This window comes from Salmo trutta, chromosome 30 (assembly GCF_901001165.1).
Source record: "Salmo trutta chromosome 30, fSalTru1.1, whole genome shotgun sequence".
NCBI classification, from domain to species: Eukaryota; Metazoa; Chordata; class Actinopteri; order Salmoniformes; family Salmonidae; genus Salmo; species Salmo trutta.
The window spans coordinates 5,359,449-5,376,281 of NC_042986.1; the positions used below are offsets into that span (position 1 = coordinate 5,359,449).

A 16,833-nucleotide genomic window follows, 5' to 3' on the forward strand; every position below is an offset into this window, starting at 1 on the left:
TGGTTCACCCCAGACTTGACTGCCCTTGACCAGCACAAAAACATCCTGTGGCGTTCTGCACTAGCATCGAATAGCCCCCGCGATATGCAACTTTTCAGGGAAGTCAGGAACCAGTATAGTCAGTTAGGAATGCTAAGGCTATCTTTTTCAAACAGAAATTTGCATCCTGTCGCACTAATTCCAAAACGTTCTGGGACACTGTAAAGTCCATGAAGAATAAGAAAACCTCCTCCCAGCTGCCCACTGCACTGAGGCTCGGAAACACTGTCACCAACGATAAATCTACGATAATCGATTATTTCAATAAGCATCTCTCTACGGCTGGCCATGCTTTCCACCTGGCTACCCCTACCCCGGCCAACAGTTCTGCACCCCCTGCAGCAACTTGCCCAAGCCCCCCCCTTTCTCCTTCACCAAAATCCAGACAGCTGATGTTCTGAAAGAGCTGCAAAATTTGTATCTGGACATGGGTGCATCTCAGCCACGCTCAAGGTCCTAAACGATATTATAACCGCCATCGATAAAAGACAGTACTGTGCAGCCGTCTTCATCGACCTGGCCAAGGCTTTCGGCTCTGTCAATCACCGCATTCTTATCTGCAGACTCAATAGCCAAGGCTTCTCAAATGACTGCCTCGCCTGGTTCACCAACTACTTCTCAGACAGAGTTCTGTGTGTCAAATCGGAGGGCCTATTGTCCGGACCTCTGGAAGTCTCTCTGGGGGTGCCACAGGGTTCAATTCTCGGGCCGACTCTTTTCTCTGTATACATCAATGATGTCGCTCTTGCTGCTGGTGAGTCTCTGATCCACCTCTACGCAGACACCATTCTGTATACATCTGGCCCTTCTTTGGACACTATGTTAACAAACCTCCAGACGAGTTTCAATGCCATACAACACTCCTTCCATGGCCTCAAACTGCTTTTAAATGCTAGTAAAACTAAATGCATGCTCTTCAACCGATCGCTGCCTGCACCTGCCCGCCCGACCAGCATCACTACTCTGGACGGTTCTGACTTAGAACGTGTGGACAACTACAAATACCTAGGTGTCTGGTTAGACTGTAAACTCTCCTTCCAGACTCACATTAAGCATCTCCAATCCAAAATTAAATCTAGAATCGGCTTCCTATTTCGCAACAAAGCATCCTTCACTCATGCTGCCAAACATACCCTCGTTAAACTGACTATGCTCCTGATCCTTGACGATGTAATTTACAAAATAGCCTCTAACGCGCTGCTCAGCAAATTGGATGCAGTCTATCACAGTGCCATCCGTTGTCACCAAAGCCCCATATACTACCCACCACTGCGACCTGTATGCTCTCGTTGGCTGGCCCTCACTACACATCCATCGCCAAACCCACTGGCTCCAGGTCATCTATAAGTCTTCGCTAGGTAAAGCCCCGCCTTATCTCAGCTCACTGGTCCCCGTAGCACACGCTCCAGCAGGTATATTTCACTGGTCATCCCCAAAGCCAACACGTCCTTTGGCCACCTTTCCTTCTAGTTCTCTGCTGCCAATGACTGGAACAAATTGCAAAAATCCCTGAAGCTAGTCTTATCTCCCTCACTAACTTTAAACATCAGCTGTCAGAGCAGTTTACAGATCACTGTACCTGTACACAGCCAATCTGTAAATAGCACACCCAACTACCTCATCCCCATATGATCTTTTCTCTTTTTCACCCCAGTATCTCTACATCTCATCACTCCAGTATTAATGCTAAATTGTAATTATTTCACCTTTATGGCGTATTTATTGCCTTACCTCCCTAATGTTCTACATTTGCACACACTGTACATAGATTTCTCTATTCTATACGTTTGTTTGTGTAACTGTTGTTTTTGTCACCTTTTCTTTTTCTTGGCCAGGTCACAGTTGTTGATAAGAACTTGTTCTCAACTGGCCTACCTGGTTAAATAAAAGGTGAAATAAAAAAAGAAATTACATTCTTACTTATAATGACAGCCTATCGGGGAACAGTGGGTTAACTGCCTTGTTCAGGGGCAGAACGACAGATTTTTTTACCTTGTCAGCTCGGGATATGATCCAGCAACCTTTCGGTTACTGGCCCAGCGCTGTAACCACTAGGCTACCTGCCGCCCTAATGTTGATATTATTAGAATTTCTATAGCACATTTTGATGTCAGTTATGCCTTCCCCATCAACACTTATGTTATGGGCCAATTTAATCATTAGAGTAACAAATTAGAGGGCGACCGATTATGATTTCTCAACGCCGATACCGATTATTGGAGGACCAAAAAAAGCCGATACCAATTAAATCAGACTTTTTTAAATATTTTTTATTTGTAATAATGACAATTACAACAATACTGAATGAACGCTTATTTTAAAACCTCTTACATCTAGGCGTTCCGCCAGCGGAACCCCTAGCCAACAGCCAATGGGATCACATGGCGCGAAATACAAAAACCTCAAATCCAATAATTTCAATTTTTCAAACATACACCATTTGAAAGATAACCCTCTCCTGAATCCAACCACGTTGTCCGATTTCAAAAAGGCTTTACAGCAAAAGCAAAATATTAGATTATGTTAGGAGAGTACATAGACAAAAATAATCACAGACATTTTCCAAGCAAGCATGTGTCAATAAAACCCAAAACACAGCTAAATGAAGCACTAACCTTTGATGATCTTCATCAGATGACACTCCTAGGACATTATGTTATACAATACATGTATGTTTTGTTCAATCAAGTTCATATTTATATCCAAAAACAGCTTTTTACATTGGCGCGATGTTCAGAAAATGTATTCCCACCAAAAACTTTAGGTGAATTTACAAAAATACTCTTCATAAATGTTGACAAAATACATAAATTATTTTAAGAATTATAGATACAGTACTCCTTTATGCAACTACTGTGTCAGATTTTAAAATAGCTTTACGGAGAAAGCACATTTTTCAATATTCTGAGTACATAGCTCGCCATCACGGCATCACTCCCAGGACTGCTACTTCCACAAGAAATATTGTTTTTGTTCGAAATAATCCATAGTTATGTCCAAATGCCTCCGTTTTGTTCGTGCGTTCAGGTCACTATCCAAAGGCTAACGCGCGAGCGCATTTCGAGACACAAAAAGTCAAAACGTTCCATTACCGTACTTAGAAGCATGTCAAACGCTGTTTAAAATCAATTATGATATTTTTTACGTAAAATAGCGCTAATATTCCAACCGGACAATAGTGTATTCATTCAAGGAGTAAAAGAAAAACAGCGTGCTCGCGGGAACGCGCATATCCAATCCCTTTGTCCACAGGCAGTCCACTCAGAAACTGAGCTACTATACTCTGCCCAGCGACATGGGAATGCTCATAACACTTTCTGAAGGCTTTTGACAGCCAATGGAAGCCTTAGAAAGTGCAACGTGACAGCACAGATACTGTAGTTTCAAAAGGGACTAGAAAGAACTACATTTCTCAGATCCTACACTTCCTGGTTGAATTTTTCTCAGGTTTTTGCCTGCCATATGAGTTCTGTTATACTCACAGACACCATTCAAACAGTTTTAGAAACTTGAGTGTTTTCTATCCAAATCTACTAATAATATGCATATTCTCTGGGCAAGAGTAGTAACCAGTTTAATTTGGGTACGTTTTTCATCCGGCTGTGAAAATACTGCCCCCTATCCATATCAGGTTTTAACTTAATATAATACATCAATAAAATCAATTTAGCCTCAAATAAATTAAACGTTCAATTTGGGTTAAATACTGCATAAACAAAGTGTTGGAGAAGAAAGTAAAAGTGCAATATGTGCCATGTAAGAAAGCTAACGTTTAAGTGCCTTGCTCAGAACATGAGAACATATGAAAGCTGGTGGTTCCTTTTAACATGAGTCTTCAATATTCCCAGGTAAGAAGTTTTAGGTTGTAGTTATTATAGGACTCTCTCTCTATACGATTTGTATTTCATATACCTTTGACTATTGGATGTTCTTATAGGCACTTTAGTATTGCCAGTGTAACAGTATAGCTTCCGTCCCTCTCCTCGCTCCTACCTGGGCTCAAACCAGGAACACATCGACAACAGCCACCCTCGAAGCAGCGTTACCCATGCAGAGCAAGGGGAACAACTACTCCAAGTCTCAGAGCGAGTGACGTTTGAAACGCTATTAGCGCGTACCCGCTAACTAGCTAGCCATTTCACATCGGTTACACCAGCCTAATCTTGGGCGTTGATAGGCTTGAAGTCATAAACAGCGCAATGCTTGAAGCATTGCGAAGAGCTGCTGGCAAAACGCACGAAAGTGCTGTTTGAATGAATGCTTACGAGCCTGCTGGTGCCTACCGTCGCTTAGTCAGACTGCTCTATCAAATCATAGACTTTATTATAATAAACACACAGAAATACGAGCCTTAGGTCATTAATATGGTCAAATCCGGAATCTATCATCTCGAAAACAAAACATTTTTTTTCAGTGAAATATAGAACCGTTCCGTATTTTATCTAACAGGTGGCATCCCTAAGTCTAAATATTCCTGTTACATTGCACAACCTTCAATGTTATGTCATAATTACATAAAATTCTGGAAAATTAGTTCGCAACGAGCCAGGTGGCCAAAACTGTTGCATATACCCTGACTCTGCGTGCAATGAATGCAAGAGAAGTGACAATTTCACCTGATTAATATTGCCTGCTAACCTGGATTTCTTTTAGCTAAATATGCAGGTTTAAAAATATATACGTGTGTATTGATTTTAAGAAAGACATTGATGTTTATGGTTTGGTACACGTTGGAGCAATGACAGTCCTTTTTCGCAAATGCGCACCGCATCAATTATATGCAACACAGGACAGGCTAGATAAACTAGTAATATCAACCATGTGTAGTTAACTAGTGATTATGATTGATTTTATAAATTAAGTTTAATGCTAGCTAGCAACTTACCTTGGCTTCTTACTGCATTCGTGTAACAAGCAGGCTCCTCGTGGAGTGCAATGTAAAGCAGGTGGTTAGAGCGTAGGACTAGTTAACCGTAAGGTTGCAAGATTGAATCCCCGAGTTGACAAGGTAAAAATCTGTCGTTCTGCCCCTGAACAAGGCAGTTAACCCACCGTTTCTAGGCCGTCATTGAAAATAAGAATGTGTTCTTAACTGACTTGCCTAGTTAAAAAGGGATATAGATATATATACACATTATAAAAATAAATCGGCGTCCAAAAATACCAATTACCGATTGTTATGAAAACTTGAAATAGGCCAAAATCGGCCATTCCAATTAATCGTGCGACCTCTATGACAATTAAATGAATATTCAAACGTAAACATTTTCTTAACTACAATTTTATACCCAACCGATAAGTCCCTCTGTCAATCAGTGAAGGAATGGTATTTCTGTAGTTATTTGAACAGTTTATTGCCATGTAACTGGAAAGACGTGGTGTCTTGGGGTAAATAATACATCAGCCAATTTATGTCAGTATCATGGTGATTGCATTTAGTCAGGCAAAACAAAAAACTGTTGAGTCGCCAGTTCTTCTTTGACTTTTATTTGAGCTTGCATTTTGTTAAAATTCATGTTTGAATACATAAAAAGTTTTTAAAAATGTCAAACTGACCAGATATCAAATTACTTTTCTTTTAAAAACCATTGTGTAAAAACTTAGGACCGATTTAGAAAAAAAACGTCTTCCGTTTCCCCAAAACTTTTTTTTTTTATAGCTGTCACGTAAAAATAATGGAACAAAACAGGTCTGCATAGATTCTGCAGGCAAATCGGTGGTAATCTGGTCAAATGCATGGTACAAGCTTAAGACGATCGTCAAGTCAAATCTGTTTCTTATTGCTCAGATCTTTGATGTTTCTTCTTGATGACATTACTGTAGAGAGGAAAAGAGAGATTGTTAGAGAAGATACATTGACTGGTCAAATCCCGTTACTGTATCAGTCAACTCAGACTGTGCAGCAGCATCAAGACAGACAGGAGGACCAACAGACATCGCACAGACAATGGCAGGAGGCCTGCAGTCAGTCAGGCAGCCAGTTTGCTTGATCAAATTCATGGCATCACCATGGCCCCTGCCTTGGGTGATGAGCGCAGCATCAATGGAAAGTGCAGACTGATGCTGGCTTTAGAACTCAAGAGTGAACTGCCCGAGACACTACACCAAGGCCTACTGCCAACTGATAGACTTTTCCCACTGATATGTTGTAAATTGGGGGTCTCAAACTGGGGGCATGCGGGCCAGATGCATCCTGCAAGCAGATTTAATGCGGCCCGTGGTCGAAGATGTAGATTGTATGTTGAGAAGTGCTGTGAATGACTACAGCTAATCAACTGATCATACAATGCATACTGAGGACTCAACCAAACCCTATTTAACCAGGTTTCTGGGATAAGTTATCATTTGGCCAAATTCCAAGTTGTATTTGAGAATAATATTTTTACATTAACCATGAATAAGCCAGCACAGTCCACTATGAACAAAAACTAAGCTTGACTCTATGGAAATTCAATCCAGCATGTTTTCTAACAAGGAAACAAATAATTGTTTACCCATATCCCAGAAATCAGGTATGCAGATTTGATTAGAGCACCAAGTAGCAATATTTGTGTGTGTGTTGGGGACTCACCCGGACGATGGTAGAGATGGTATGCCGGTAGTTTCTACTCAGCCCCGCCCTGCTCGGCTGCGGGAGCGGATGTTTTCTCAAGGGATGGTTCGCCATCGGCCTTGGCCTCCTTGCCATCCTGGGGCTTGCCACCGGTCTGTGGGCGTCTGCGGCGGTAGTTGAAGTTTCGGCGGTAGCGGCGCTGGCGGGGCTCCTGGTTCTCGCCGTCACCACCCTGGTTCTCCTTGTTTTCCCCCTCGCCGTCCCGTACCGGTCTGGGACGGGGTGGACCACCACCTCTGCTGTAGGATGGGACACACTTTAACACCTGACTAATCTTAAAACAGCCCCTAGCACCCATACAACTTCAAATTATGATTGTGAATTCCACTTAAAAAAATCTTACTGAAATCCCAACTCAGAAACATTGAGTCAAATTTCAGATGATTACCTAAATTGAAATGGAATTGACCCAAACCCTGGGGCTTGCAGATTTGATGGCATTGGAGGTGTCCAAAAGCAATTATGGGGATTTGATCCACCCAGCCTTCTAATGGGCTTAGGGGTGGTTGTGCATTACATGGCCCAAGCATCTTTTGCACCATGTGCGTGTAATATGAGCCATGTACAGTACACAATGTGCTGCCTTGTCCTTATATTTCATGAATGGGCTTCTGTCAATTCTGCCATATACTCAAACAAGCTAAGAATTGACCATGGCCTAACAGTGCCACCACGTGTTTGAGCTTATAAAACAAGTGGTGGAGCTCACTCCTGTCATGTGTATGAACCCGTGTCTGTGCCCTCAACTACTTCTGATCAAGTACCAATTTAAATACCACGCCCCCATACAAGCTCATTGGTGCATACCGGAAGAGAGTAAAAGCAGTGCCATAACAACGACCGACAGGTTTGACGGGCCATAACACAGCCAAAATGGGAACAGGAATAACCTGAGAAAGTAATGGGCCATATACAGGGTGGTTGAGGGGGAATGAGAGTAGACGTTAACTATGTATAAGCTGAGATCAGAAGTATTTATGCTCTCTCCATTATTATTGTCAGAGAAGAGACATTAGAAACGCATCACTTCAACAGCATTGATAGTCATATAGATTGTTTAGTTCAGGAATTATTCAAGATAATAGTCCATAGATAGTTTGGCCAAATCACCATGTTCATACATTTCATAATACTTCTACTAATAAAAACAATCAGGACTAAAGAGACATGAAGCCGTTGTCATTGCTGAAGGAGTACCCACAGAGTACATTTAAATGCAAAGTCAAATAAACTTTCGGAAGCAGTTGCCATTCAATGTTAGGCTGCAATAAGGGGAACATGCAGTCAGTAAACTGCCCAATGGTAATGTCGCAGATAAATAGATTCCGAATCACGTACCTTTGTGACAAATTCACCTAACCTTTAGTTGACAGACAAATTAGATATGGCTTTCTGCTGCTATATAACCCCTTTTTGCAGCCTTGTGCCAATGAACTCAACACGCAAACCTTGGTCTGAACCTTGGTCGGAAGCCTCTGTAGTAGTTCTGCCTCATTGGTTTGTTGCCCTGGTCCGGACCTCCCTGGTTCTCGTCACCTTCGCCACCCTAAAAACAAACAAGAGTTAGTCACACCCATACAATCACTGACTCAATACCCTAGATCCAGGTCTGAAACGCACCTTTTGGATAGAACGAGTCTTGAAAAACAGGAAAAGATACTCTGATGAAGGTCAACTGACCGAAAGTTTAGTTCCTATAAAAAAAATAATAATAACTTAAATGCGCAGCTGTGCAGATACTTTTTTAAAGATGGCCCGCTGGACCAGGAAGAGTAAACACATGTGCCGGCCCAGTGGATCTTGTCGGTAAATTTTCAGCGCGTTTTTGCATTCCAGTTCAACATTTACTTGCAAAAATGGCTTAACCCTGGGGGACAAGCCACTCCGGACCCCAGACCAGGAGAGCCTAGCTGGCTTCTTTTTCAATTTGGCTGCCTACTCCATGTGATTGTGGAAAACATTGCTATATATAGATTGGAGCACTGCGCGTGTGGCGATCAGCAGTAGGTGTAACATCTTGGGTCTGTGTGAAATTTTGATTGATAGACCTATTTTGGTCAACCCGAGGTTTAATTTTGGTCTGTTGACCAGTGGTTTGGAGCCAAGTTTAAGTACTGTCAATATTTAGACCTCTATGTAGACCTATTTTGGTCAACCTGTATTGGTCTGTTGACCAATACACGTGAGGTTTTGATTTGTCCGGCCATAACCAATTGTGGCACGCATGTTTGACGAGAGTGTGTATGACATCACTGGAACGGGGCCGGACTGCTTCAGGAGTGCCTGTGACAGCGTACCTCAGTCATCTCTCCGCGAGGTGCGTTGGTGTACGGGGGCCGACGGCCGTAGCGTCTACGTACAAAGTATGGGGGGTAGCGCCGTCTCCCAGGGAAGGAGGGCCTGCGCTGCTGGGTCTGCATCTCTCCCTCTGGGGCGCTCTCGGCGCCCTCACGGCTCTTGCGGGGGGGCCGCTCTCCTTCGCCCTCACCGTCGCTCTGGTAGTTGTCTGGGTATTCACCGTCCCGGGCTGGGCCCCTCCTGCGGGGGTACCGCCTATAGCGGTTCCGGTCAGCGGCATACTTGCTCCCCTGGACTGGGACACCCGCTGGGCCGGTGACATTGGCTGCCTCTGCTCCCTGGGAAGAGATACATACATACATACTTACATAACACTGCTCGGACCACAGGGGTGTACACTACCCTTCTGGAGTATGAAGTTGTTTTAGCTGTGCATCATTGCATGATATTGTGTTGACTGGTCAAATCCAAAATTTGGGCACATTAGAGTCACCGATAATCATAACTTTGAGGTACGCGAAGTTAAAGTCTAGATGTGATTGCCTTAAATGTTCCTAATCATATTAAACAAGTCATATGAAATAATTTGTGAGCCTGCAAGAGTGGTACCAATTGATATGACAGCTAATAACAAAGCTCTCGTGTAAATAAAAGTTGTAACTACCTTCTCCCCTTCAACCACATCAAACTCCACAATTTCTCCATCTCCAACACTGCGAAGGTATTTCCTTGGGTTGTTTTTCTTTATGGCCGTCTAAAAAAATATATATTGTTTTAGTGTATAAAACATTTCATTACAAACTTGTCTTTGTGGTGCCAACTACAATCCAATTCTGATAACTGGAAAAGGTTCCATGTTGGGCAATAAATTACTCGACCATTGGAGAATTTGGGAAGTTTTTTTACCTGGTGGACAAAGACGTCTTCTTTCGTGTCATTCCTTGTGGGTGAAGGGAGAGAAAAGTGTAGTTAAATATAGTACAATAAAACCCATTGGATTGAAAATGGCTATTGTAACATTGAGGCTAACAGATTAACAGAACTGGCTTATTTATGCTTTCATTGAGTCTTTACACAACAAGAGCATGCCGTGGACAGCCAAATACACTTCTCAGCTTTGTAAGCAAATCCAAGCCGTATTAGGATTCGGCATGTTCCCGCACAAACACCCTCATCATATTAGTGTCTTTAGGAGACGCCCGGGAGAGTGGGGCAACTTGCCTGTTGATGAAACCGTAGCCATTTCTGACGTTGAACCACTTGACTGTACCCAAGACCTTAGTTGCTGAAAAGAAAAAATATGTACACACAATTTAGGTGCGATTCCCTTGTTTTTATCCCTATATTTCTTGGCATTCAAATTAATAAGTTGGCACCCAAAAATAATTTACACATTTGCAGTTTCTCCTCATTTAAATATTGCGCATCAAAGGGGGGAAATTGTGAGGCGCACTTCAAGTTGGCACTCTAATGGCAAGACTGATAAAGACTACAGACAAGGACCAGAGAAGATACTAGGGAAGCAAGCTATAATTAACCCCCAACTGTTGGGCTTTTTATAGCTTCTGATGCTAAACCCTTGGTGTTCGCTTCCACCTGCCACGGCATGGTCCAATGCATATCACCATTAGTGGCGCAACTTTCACCGGGGACAGGGTGGTCATGACCCCCATTCTGAAATTACATTTTGTCCCTCCCAGTTTTATCATTGCACTGTGATACAAAAAACGACAGGAGTGTGCTTTAGGACCATGTGGACACCTCAGAGCGATCGAGTAGGCTGTTGGGAGGTTAGCCGGCTTGATTTAGGACCTGTCCGAGCGGGCTAAGAGGCTGTTTGAAGGCAAAGCTTCAGAAAAGAATGTTCAAGTCTTTGGTGCAGGCCAGCCAGAGGCAGTCAATGTATGTGTTGCACTCTTTCGCCAAATTGTAAAAGCAGAGCAGAAACTGGCTACTCTTTAGTTGACGGATGTAGCTGGCAAGGTAACTGCTGTTTAACTAAACAGGGGGGGGGTTATTCCCAGGGCTGAGCTGGTAGTGTAACAGATGTAACAGTGAATGTTTCATCTCAACTGAGGTTAATGAATTAGCTAGCTAGTAGCAACCACAACCAGCTCTAGCTAATTGCCAATGCATATCGATATCCAACAGGTTTTTGTATGAAAATGTTTTGTAGCCTTTGTTTTGTCCGGTTTCAACAGAACTAAATGAACTTGGCTAGCTTTTGCCTGTTGATGTACCATTCCAGTTGGCTAGCGTTAGCTATTTGTTTTGCTTCAATCACACCAGACCTGAATCAAACAATGAAATCAGCGGCCAAACGATTGAAGGTCGATGGTCGGACGTTTTCAGTGCAATGTGAATTATAATTAGAGTTGGTATAGCATTGTAACGTGAAACATCGGTCAGTTTCCCTAACTAATTCCCTACTTTTCACACTGACAGTAATAAACAGCTCTACAGGCTTTACTGTCATCATACAGTCAGTACACAACATTATGCTCATCAAGTCTTAACAGGATCAGATGGTGACAGGTGTCCCAGCAGGGTCAGACAGCCAGGGAAGACCAGTCTACGGAGCTCAGGTGAATCTTGCAGTATATTCATATCGGTGAATGATACAAAGTTCTATCTTGAGTTGATGGGTAGACCTACGGTAGCTACAGGACAGCAGTTTAAAGAAACAGTCTGGGATCTGGGAATAACGGTCATTTCAATTATTGAACCATTGATTCTATTCTTGGTTAATATAATGTATAAATGGACACCAAGGTAATTCTTTGTCATCCCTCATCTTAGGAGAATCAGATGGTGACGGTTTCAGCAGGGTCAAGCATCCAGGAAAGACCAGTCTGACAGAGCGGAGGTAAGTTTTTGCAGATAAAACACTATTCTCTCTGTGCAGTAAGCACTGGACAAGCCAGATGCTTCAAAGATTGAGACTATTTTAAGGCAGTCTGACAAACCTCACGTTGATTTAGGCTCTTCCTGATGCCATAAAACATGCAAAACAAAATGTGAGGAAAACCTGGTAGACGCTGATGATGAATGGATACAAATGTTTGAATGCCAAGTCAAGCTCATATAATCTCAGACAAATTGCTGCCGTGTAAAACCACCCATAGAAAGTAATATATGCCAGCAAAACAATAACATGGAAGCAAAAGTAATTCCTCTGCTGGAGGTAAATTAACAAAAAGGGGACATTTGCATATGTTATGGTCTTGTGAAGGCTGGCTGAATTATGGCAAAGATTATGTTCTTTTATCTCAGCATGGCTACAGATTCTCCCTGTTTTGGTTTGCTTGGAAATGTTGACACTGGAGACTTATCACATGAAACTATAACCATTAATTGGAAGGTTGGTTATCCTTCCACAATGTCAAAGGATGGACGAAATGTCAATTTAGGTATCACTATATTTGATTACAAGATTAAGGATATATTGGGCAACTTTCATAAAGTCTGGATGCCTTACATGGAATACAGTACAACAAAAGTAGTATATTGAAAACATGCCCACATCAGGGGAGATATCTATTTAAGCAATCTCTAGCTGCTGGGCTGCTCAGTCCTGGCTCTGGGGGGCTGCTGTCCTGTGGGTTGTCACTCTGGCCTTGGCCTAACAAACCTGAAATCAATAATAAAATGTTTCACTAAGATCCTAAAGCAAAGTGGGGGGAGCTGCAGGGTGGTTGACCCCTAGGGACAGGACGACCCAGCTCTACAGTGTGCAAGTAAAAATGCCTCTACAGTGCACTATTAGAGAATAATTATATGGAGGATGTGCTGTTTGTGTAAATGTGTTCTTTTTAGTTTTTATTACTTGTTTCCAAACATTACTCTTAGGAATACATTTGTATTTTTTATTTTAAATATGGGAAGGAAATTGATAGAGGAGAGTTGAGTTATTGACTAGACTGGTGGGGGTCAGGCGTGCAGGTGGCTGGCTAAAACCAAAGTTGCACCCCTGCATCATTAGCTCCAAAAACGCCCATGCTACGTGTTAGCTGGACTGCTAATTATTTTCCGCGCATCATTAATGAATACTAGGTAACTAGCTAGACAACCATTTACCCAGTTCAACAGAGCAAGGCTTGAATCTTCGCACGTGGCGTCGCGCCCCATGATGATGGCTTGCTATTTTGCTAGCTAACGTTAGCATATTATAATTTGGTCTCAACCATGTGGTTGGACATAAGCCAGGATGTCGTTCATAACGTCAAATTAATACTCATGTGCACCGAGTTAGAAATATAGTGTTGGGTACGGTTTCATGCTTAATAAAAGTACAATTGTCAGCCAAAGCGGGACAAAAGAAATTCGTAGAATCCGAATATCAAGGCGGACATTTTGGGGGCCCCTATAGCTATCAACTCGCCCGAACGGAAAGCTAGCTAGCTGACTAGCTTGGCCATCTGTAATTTTACACGAAATAATCATTTGGGGGCTATGCTTTTTCATCGTACACTTGGTTATATAGTTATCTAACGTTAGCAATGTATTAGCGAGTTTGTTAGCATGATCGCTAGCAAGCAAGTTAATTAGTATGTGCATAGCTGCGAACAAAGGGATACGAATGCAATCGAGCCTCTGCAGTGCAGTCAATCATGGGCCTCAATGAATTGTTTGTTACAAGTCCCCATTATAACTTTAGAAAATAAAATGCGAGCAAAACTGTCATATACACTACCAATGTATTGGAAACAGTGTTCTTTATGGTCAATCTAACTAACGTTGGTTACAGTTACAACATGTGCCAAACCAGAGGCCAAACCTCATGCATTACAGTATTAGCTCGCCAACGTTACCTGTAAACTTGTCTCACAGGTCAGGTGTGTGGTCAGACGGATTGACGTGTTACCCGTTAGGCTAGGTAGAAAACAGTTGTAGACCAACTGACATTTTGAATTGGCACATTGGCCAATGTACCGTTACAGTTGAGACTAACTATCAACGATATAACGTTAAACGATTTCAAACTAGCAAACTAAATAAAGAAACGGAACACTACTTAGCGGTTGCTATCTAACTAGTTAGCCAATAACAATATCTAGATTTAGACAGCTAGTTAGGTAACTTACGTTAACTGTTTTAATAATCAGCTGACGTTGTGAACTAACGTCAGTTAGCCAACGGACATAGTTTATAGCTAAGCGAATTGTAGGTAAGTTAGTAAGCTTTTTGGGAGTAACGTTACCGTGCCAATAAACCCACATTTGCATTTAATGGTTCACCTGGCCAGCTTGCTTACCGATGACCTTCTTATCCCCCGCGGAAACGGCGGCTTCCGCCGGGCTGGATGGGCTCTCCGCGTCGACGACAGCAGGCTCCGGCGGTTGTGTCTCGGCCTCGCTGCTCATGTTTTCTGGTTGGTTATGGCTTTTGCCGGCGGTGGCTCTCTAGTGTGTTTCCCGGTTCTAGATGGTAACCTGGGCCGGCGGTGGTGGGGGCTGCTGCCTTCGGGCTCTCAACTTTCCTCTCTCCGCTCCCGTTGCCGATCGAACTGGGAGGAATGAGAAAAGACGCGAAGGACTATCCCTAGCCATAGTCCCTCCCACGCTGTAATATAATTGGTCAATTCTTTCTTCTCCATAAACGTAACGAATCATTTTCGTTACTATTGGTTATATTGGTTGCCAGTTATTCAACAAAAATATATTCCGTGAATATTGGTAGAAGAGAAATATCGAAAACCAACACCGGCTACACGATCACGACACATTGTAGCTAGCTAACCCATTTTGTTACATTGTACAGTACGCCTAGATTATGGAGGAACAAAACTGCCGTAATTAGAATTAAATGAATAAATACATTCATACAAATAGATACATACATTAATACATCCATATAAATGTATACATAAATAGATAAACGGATGAATGATTGCATACAAATATATCAATATTTAAATAATTAATCCCACTTATTTTATTAATTTATATAATTTCTCTATTTCTGTATTTCTTCCTCCAATATGATAATGAGGGGGTGTCAAGCAAAGGTATGTGGGTGGTGTCTAACACCATTGGTTGATCAATGCCACAGCGCGATGATCGATTGCATTTGCCTGGGCTGCGTTCTGTATTTATGTATTTTATTTCACCTTTATTTAACCAGGTAGGCAAGTTGAGAACAAGTTCTCATTTACAACTGCAACCCGGCCAAGATAAAGCAAAGCAGTTCGACACATACAACAACACAGAGTTACACATTGTCACGTCCTGACCAGTATAGAGGATATTTTGTTATTGTAGTTTGGTCAGGACGTGGCAGAGGGTAGTTTATTTATGTATTACGTTTTTTTTTGGTCACTGGTCTATGTTTGTATTTCTATGTGTATGTTCTAGGGTGGTTTTTCTATGTGTAGGTTGGGTGCTGGACTCTCAATTGGAGGCAGGTGTTTCTAGTTGCCTCTGATTGGGAGTCCTATCAATAAGTGTGTTTTGTTTGTCACTTGTGGGTAGTTGTTTGTGAGCACTGCTTTTGTTGAGCCTGCGTCTCGGTTCCTGTCGTTAGTTTGTTTATTGTTTTTCCCTGGTATTCTCATTATTATAAATAAATATGTTGAGCACGCAACCCGCTGCGCCTTGGTCCCATTCTCTCTTCCACGACAGCTGTGACACACATGGAGTAAAACAAACATACAGTCAATAATACAGTAGAAAAATAAGTCTATATACAATGTGAGCAAATGAGGTGAGATGAGGGAGGTAAAGGCAAAAAAGGCCATGGTGGCAAAGTAAATACAATATAGCAAGTAAAACACTGGAATGGTAGATTTGCAGTGGAAGAAAGTGCAAAGTAGAAATAGAAATAATGGGGTGCAAAGGAGCAAAATAAATAAATACAGCAGGGGAAGAGGTAGTTGTATGGGCTAAATTATAGATGGGCTATGTACAGGTGCAGTGATCTGTGAGCTGCTCTGACAGCTGGTGTTTAAAGCTAGTGAGGGAGATAAGTGTTTCCAGTTTCAGAGATTTTTGTAGTTCGTTCCAGTCATTGACAGCAGAGAACTGGAAGGAGAGACGGCCAAAGGAGGAATTGGCTTTGGGGGTGACCAGAGAGATATACCTGCTGGAGCATGTGCTACAGGTGGGTGCTGCTATGGTGACCAGTGAGCGGAGATAAGGGGGGACTTTATCTAGCAGGGTCTTGTAGATGACCTGGAGCCAGTGGGTTTGGCGACGAGTATGAAGCGAGGGCCAGCCAACGAGAGCGTACAAGTCGCAGTGGTGGGTAGTATATGGGGCTTTGGTGACAAAACGGATGGCACTGTGATAGACTGCATCCAGTTTATTGAGTAGGGTATTGGAGGCTATTTTGTAAATGACATCGCCGAAGTCGAGGATCAGTTGTATGGTCCGTTTTACGAGGGTATGTTTGGAGGTTAGTTAACACAGTGTCCAAATGAGGGACAGAAGTATACAGAATGGTGTTGTCTGCGTAGAGGTGGATCAGAGAATCACCAGCAGCAAGAGCGACATCATTGATGTATACAGAGAAAAGAGTCGGCCCGAGGATTGAACCCTGTGGCACCCCCATAGAGACTGCCAGAGGTCCGGACAACAGGCCCTCCAGTTTGACACACTGAAATCTGTCTGAGAAGTAGTTGGTGAACCAGGCGAGGCAGTCATTTGAGAAACCAAGGCTGTTGAATCTGCCGATAAGAATGTGGTGATTGACAGATTTGAAAGCCTTGGCAAGGTCGATGAATACAGCTGCACAGTATTGTCTCTTATCGATGGCGGTTATGATATCGTTTAGGACCATGAGCGTGGCTGAGGTGCACCCATGACCAGCTTGGAAAGGTACGGTGGGATTCGACATGGTCGGTAATATGTTTGTTAACTTGGCTTTTGAAGACCATAGAAAGGCAG

The 16,833-nt window shown here is 42.6% G+C and overlaps 1 protein-coding gene across 8 annotated transcripts; it reads right to left on the bottom strand.

Annotated features, from left to right (window-relative positions):
• Positions 1-5,510: 5,510 nt before the first annotated feature.
• Positions 5,511-14,472, bottom strand: LOC115168978 (nuclease-sensitive element-binding protein 1). 8 transcript variants are annotated; one of them, XM_029724571.1, is made up of 8 exons: positions 14,205-14,472; positions 10,172-10,235; positions 9,857-9,890; positions 9,615-9,704; positions 9,013-9,288; positions 8,113-8,198; positions 6,611-6,888; positions 5,511-5,856 (listed from the first exon to the last, which is right to left on the bottom strand). In XM_029724571.1, the coding sequence occupies exons 1-7, from the start codon at positions 14,311-14,313 to the stop codon at positions 6,645-6,647; spliced, it is 903 nt and encodes a 300-aa protein (XP_029580431.1). In that variant the 5' UTR covers positions 14,314-14,472; the 3' UTR covers positions 5,511-5,856; positions 6,611-6,644. The 8 variants fall into 8 exon arrangements, with proteins under 8 accessions (XP_029580431.1, XP_029580429.1, XP_029580427.1 ...); XM_029724569.1 differs by having other exon boundaries at positions 8,101-8,198; XM_029724567.1 differs by having other exon boundaries at positions 6,611-6,891; positions 8,101-8,198.
• Between the last annotated feature and the right edge of the window lie 2,361 nt (positions 14,473-16,833).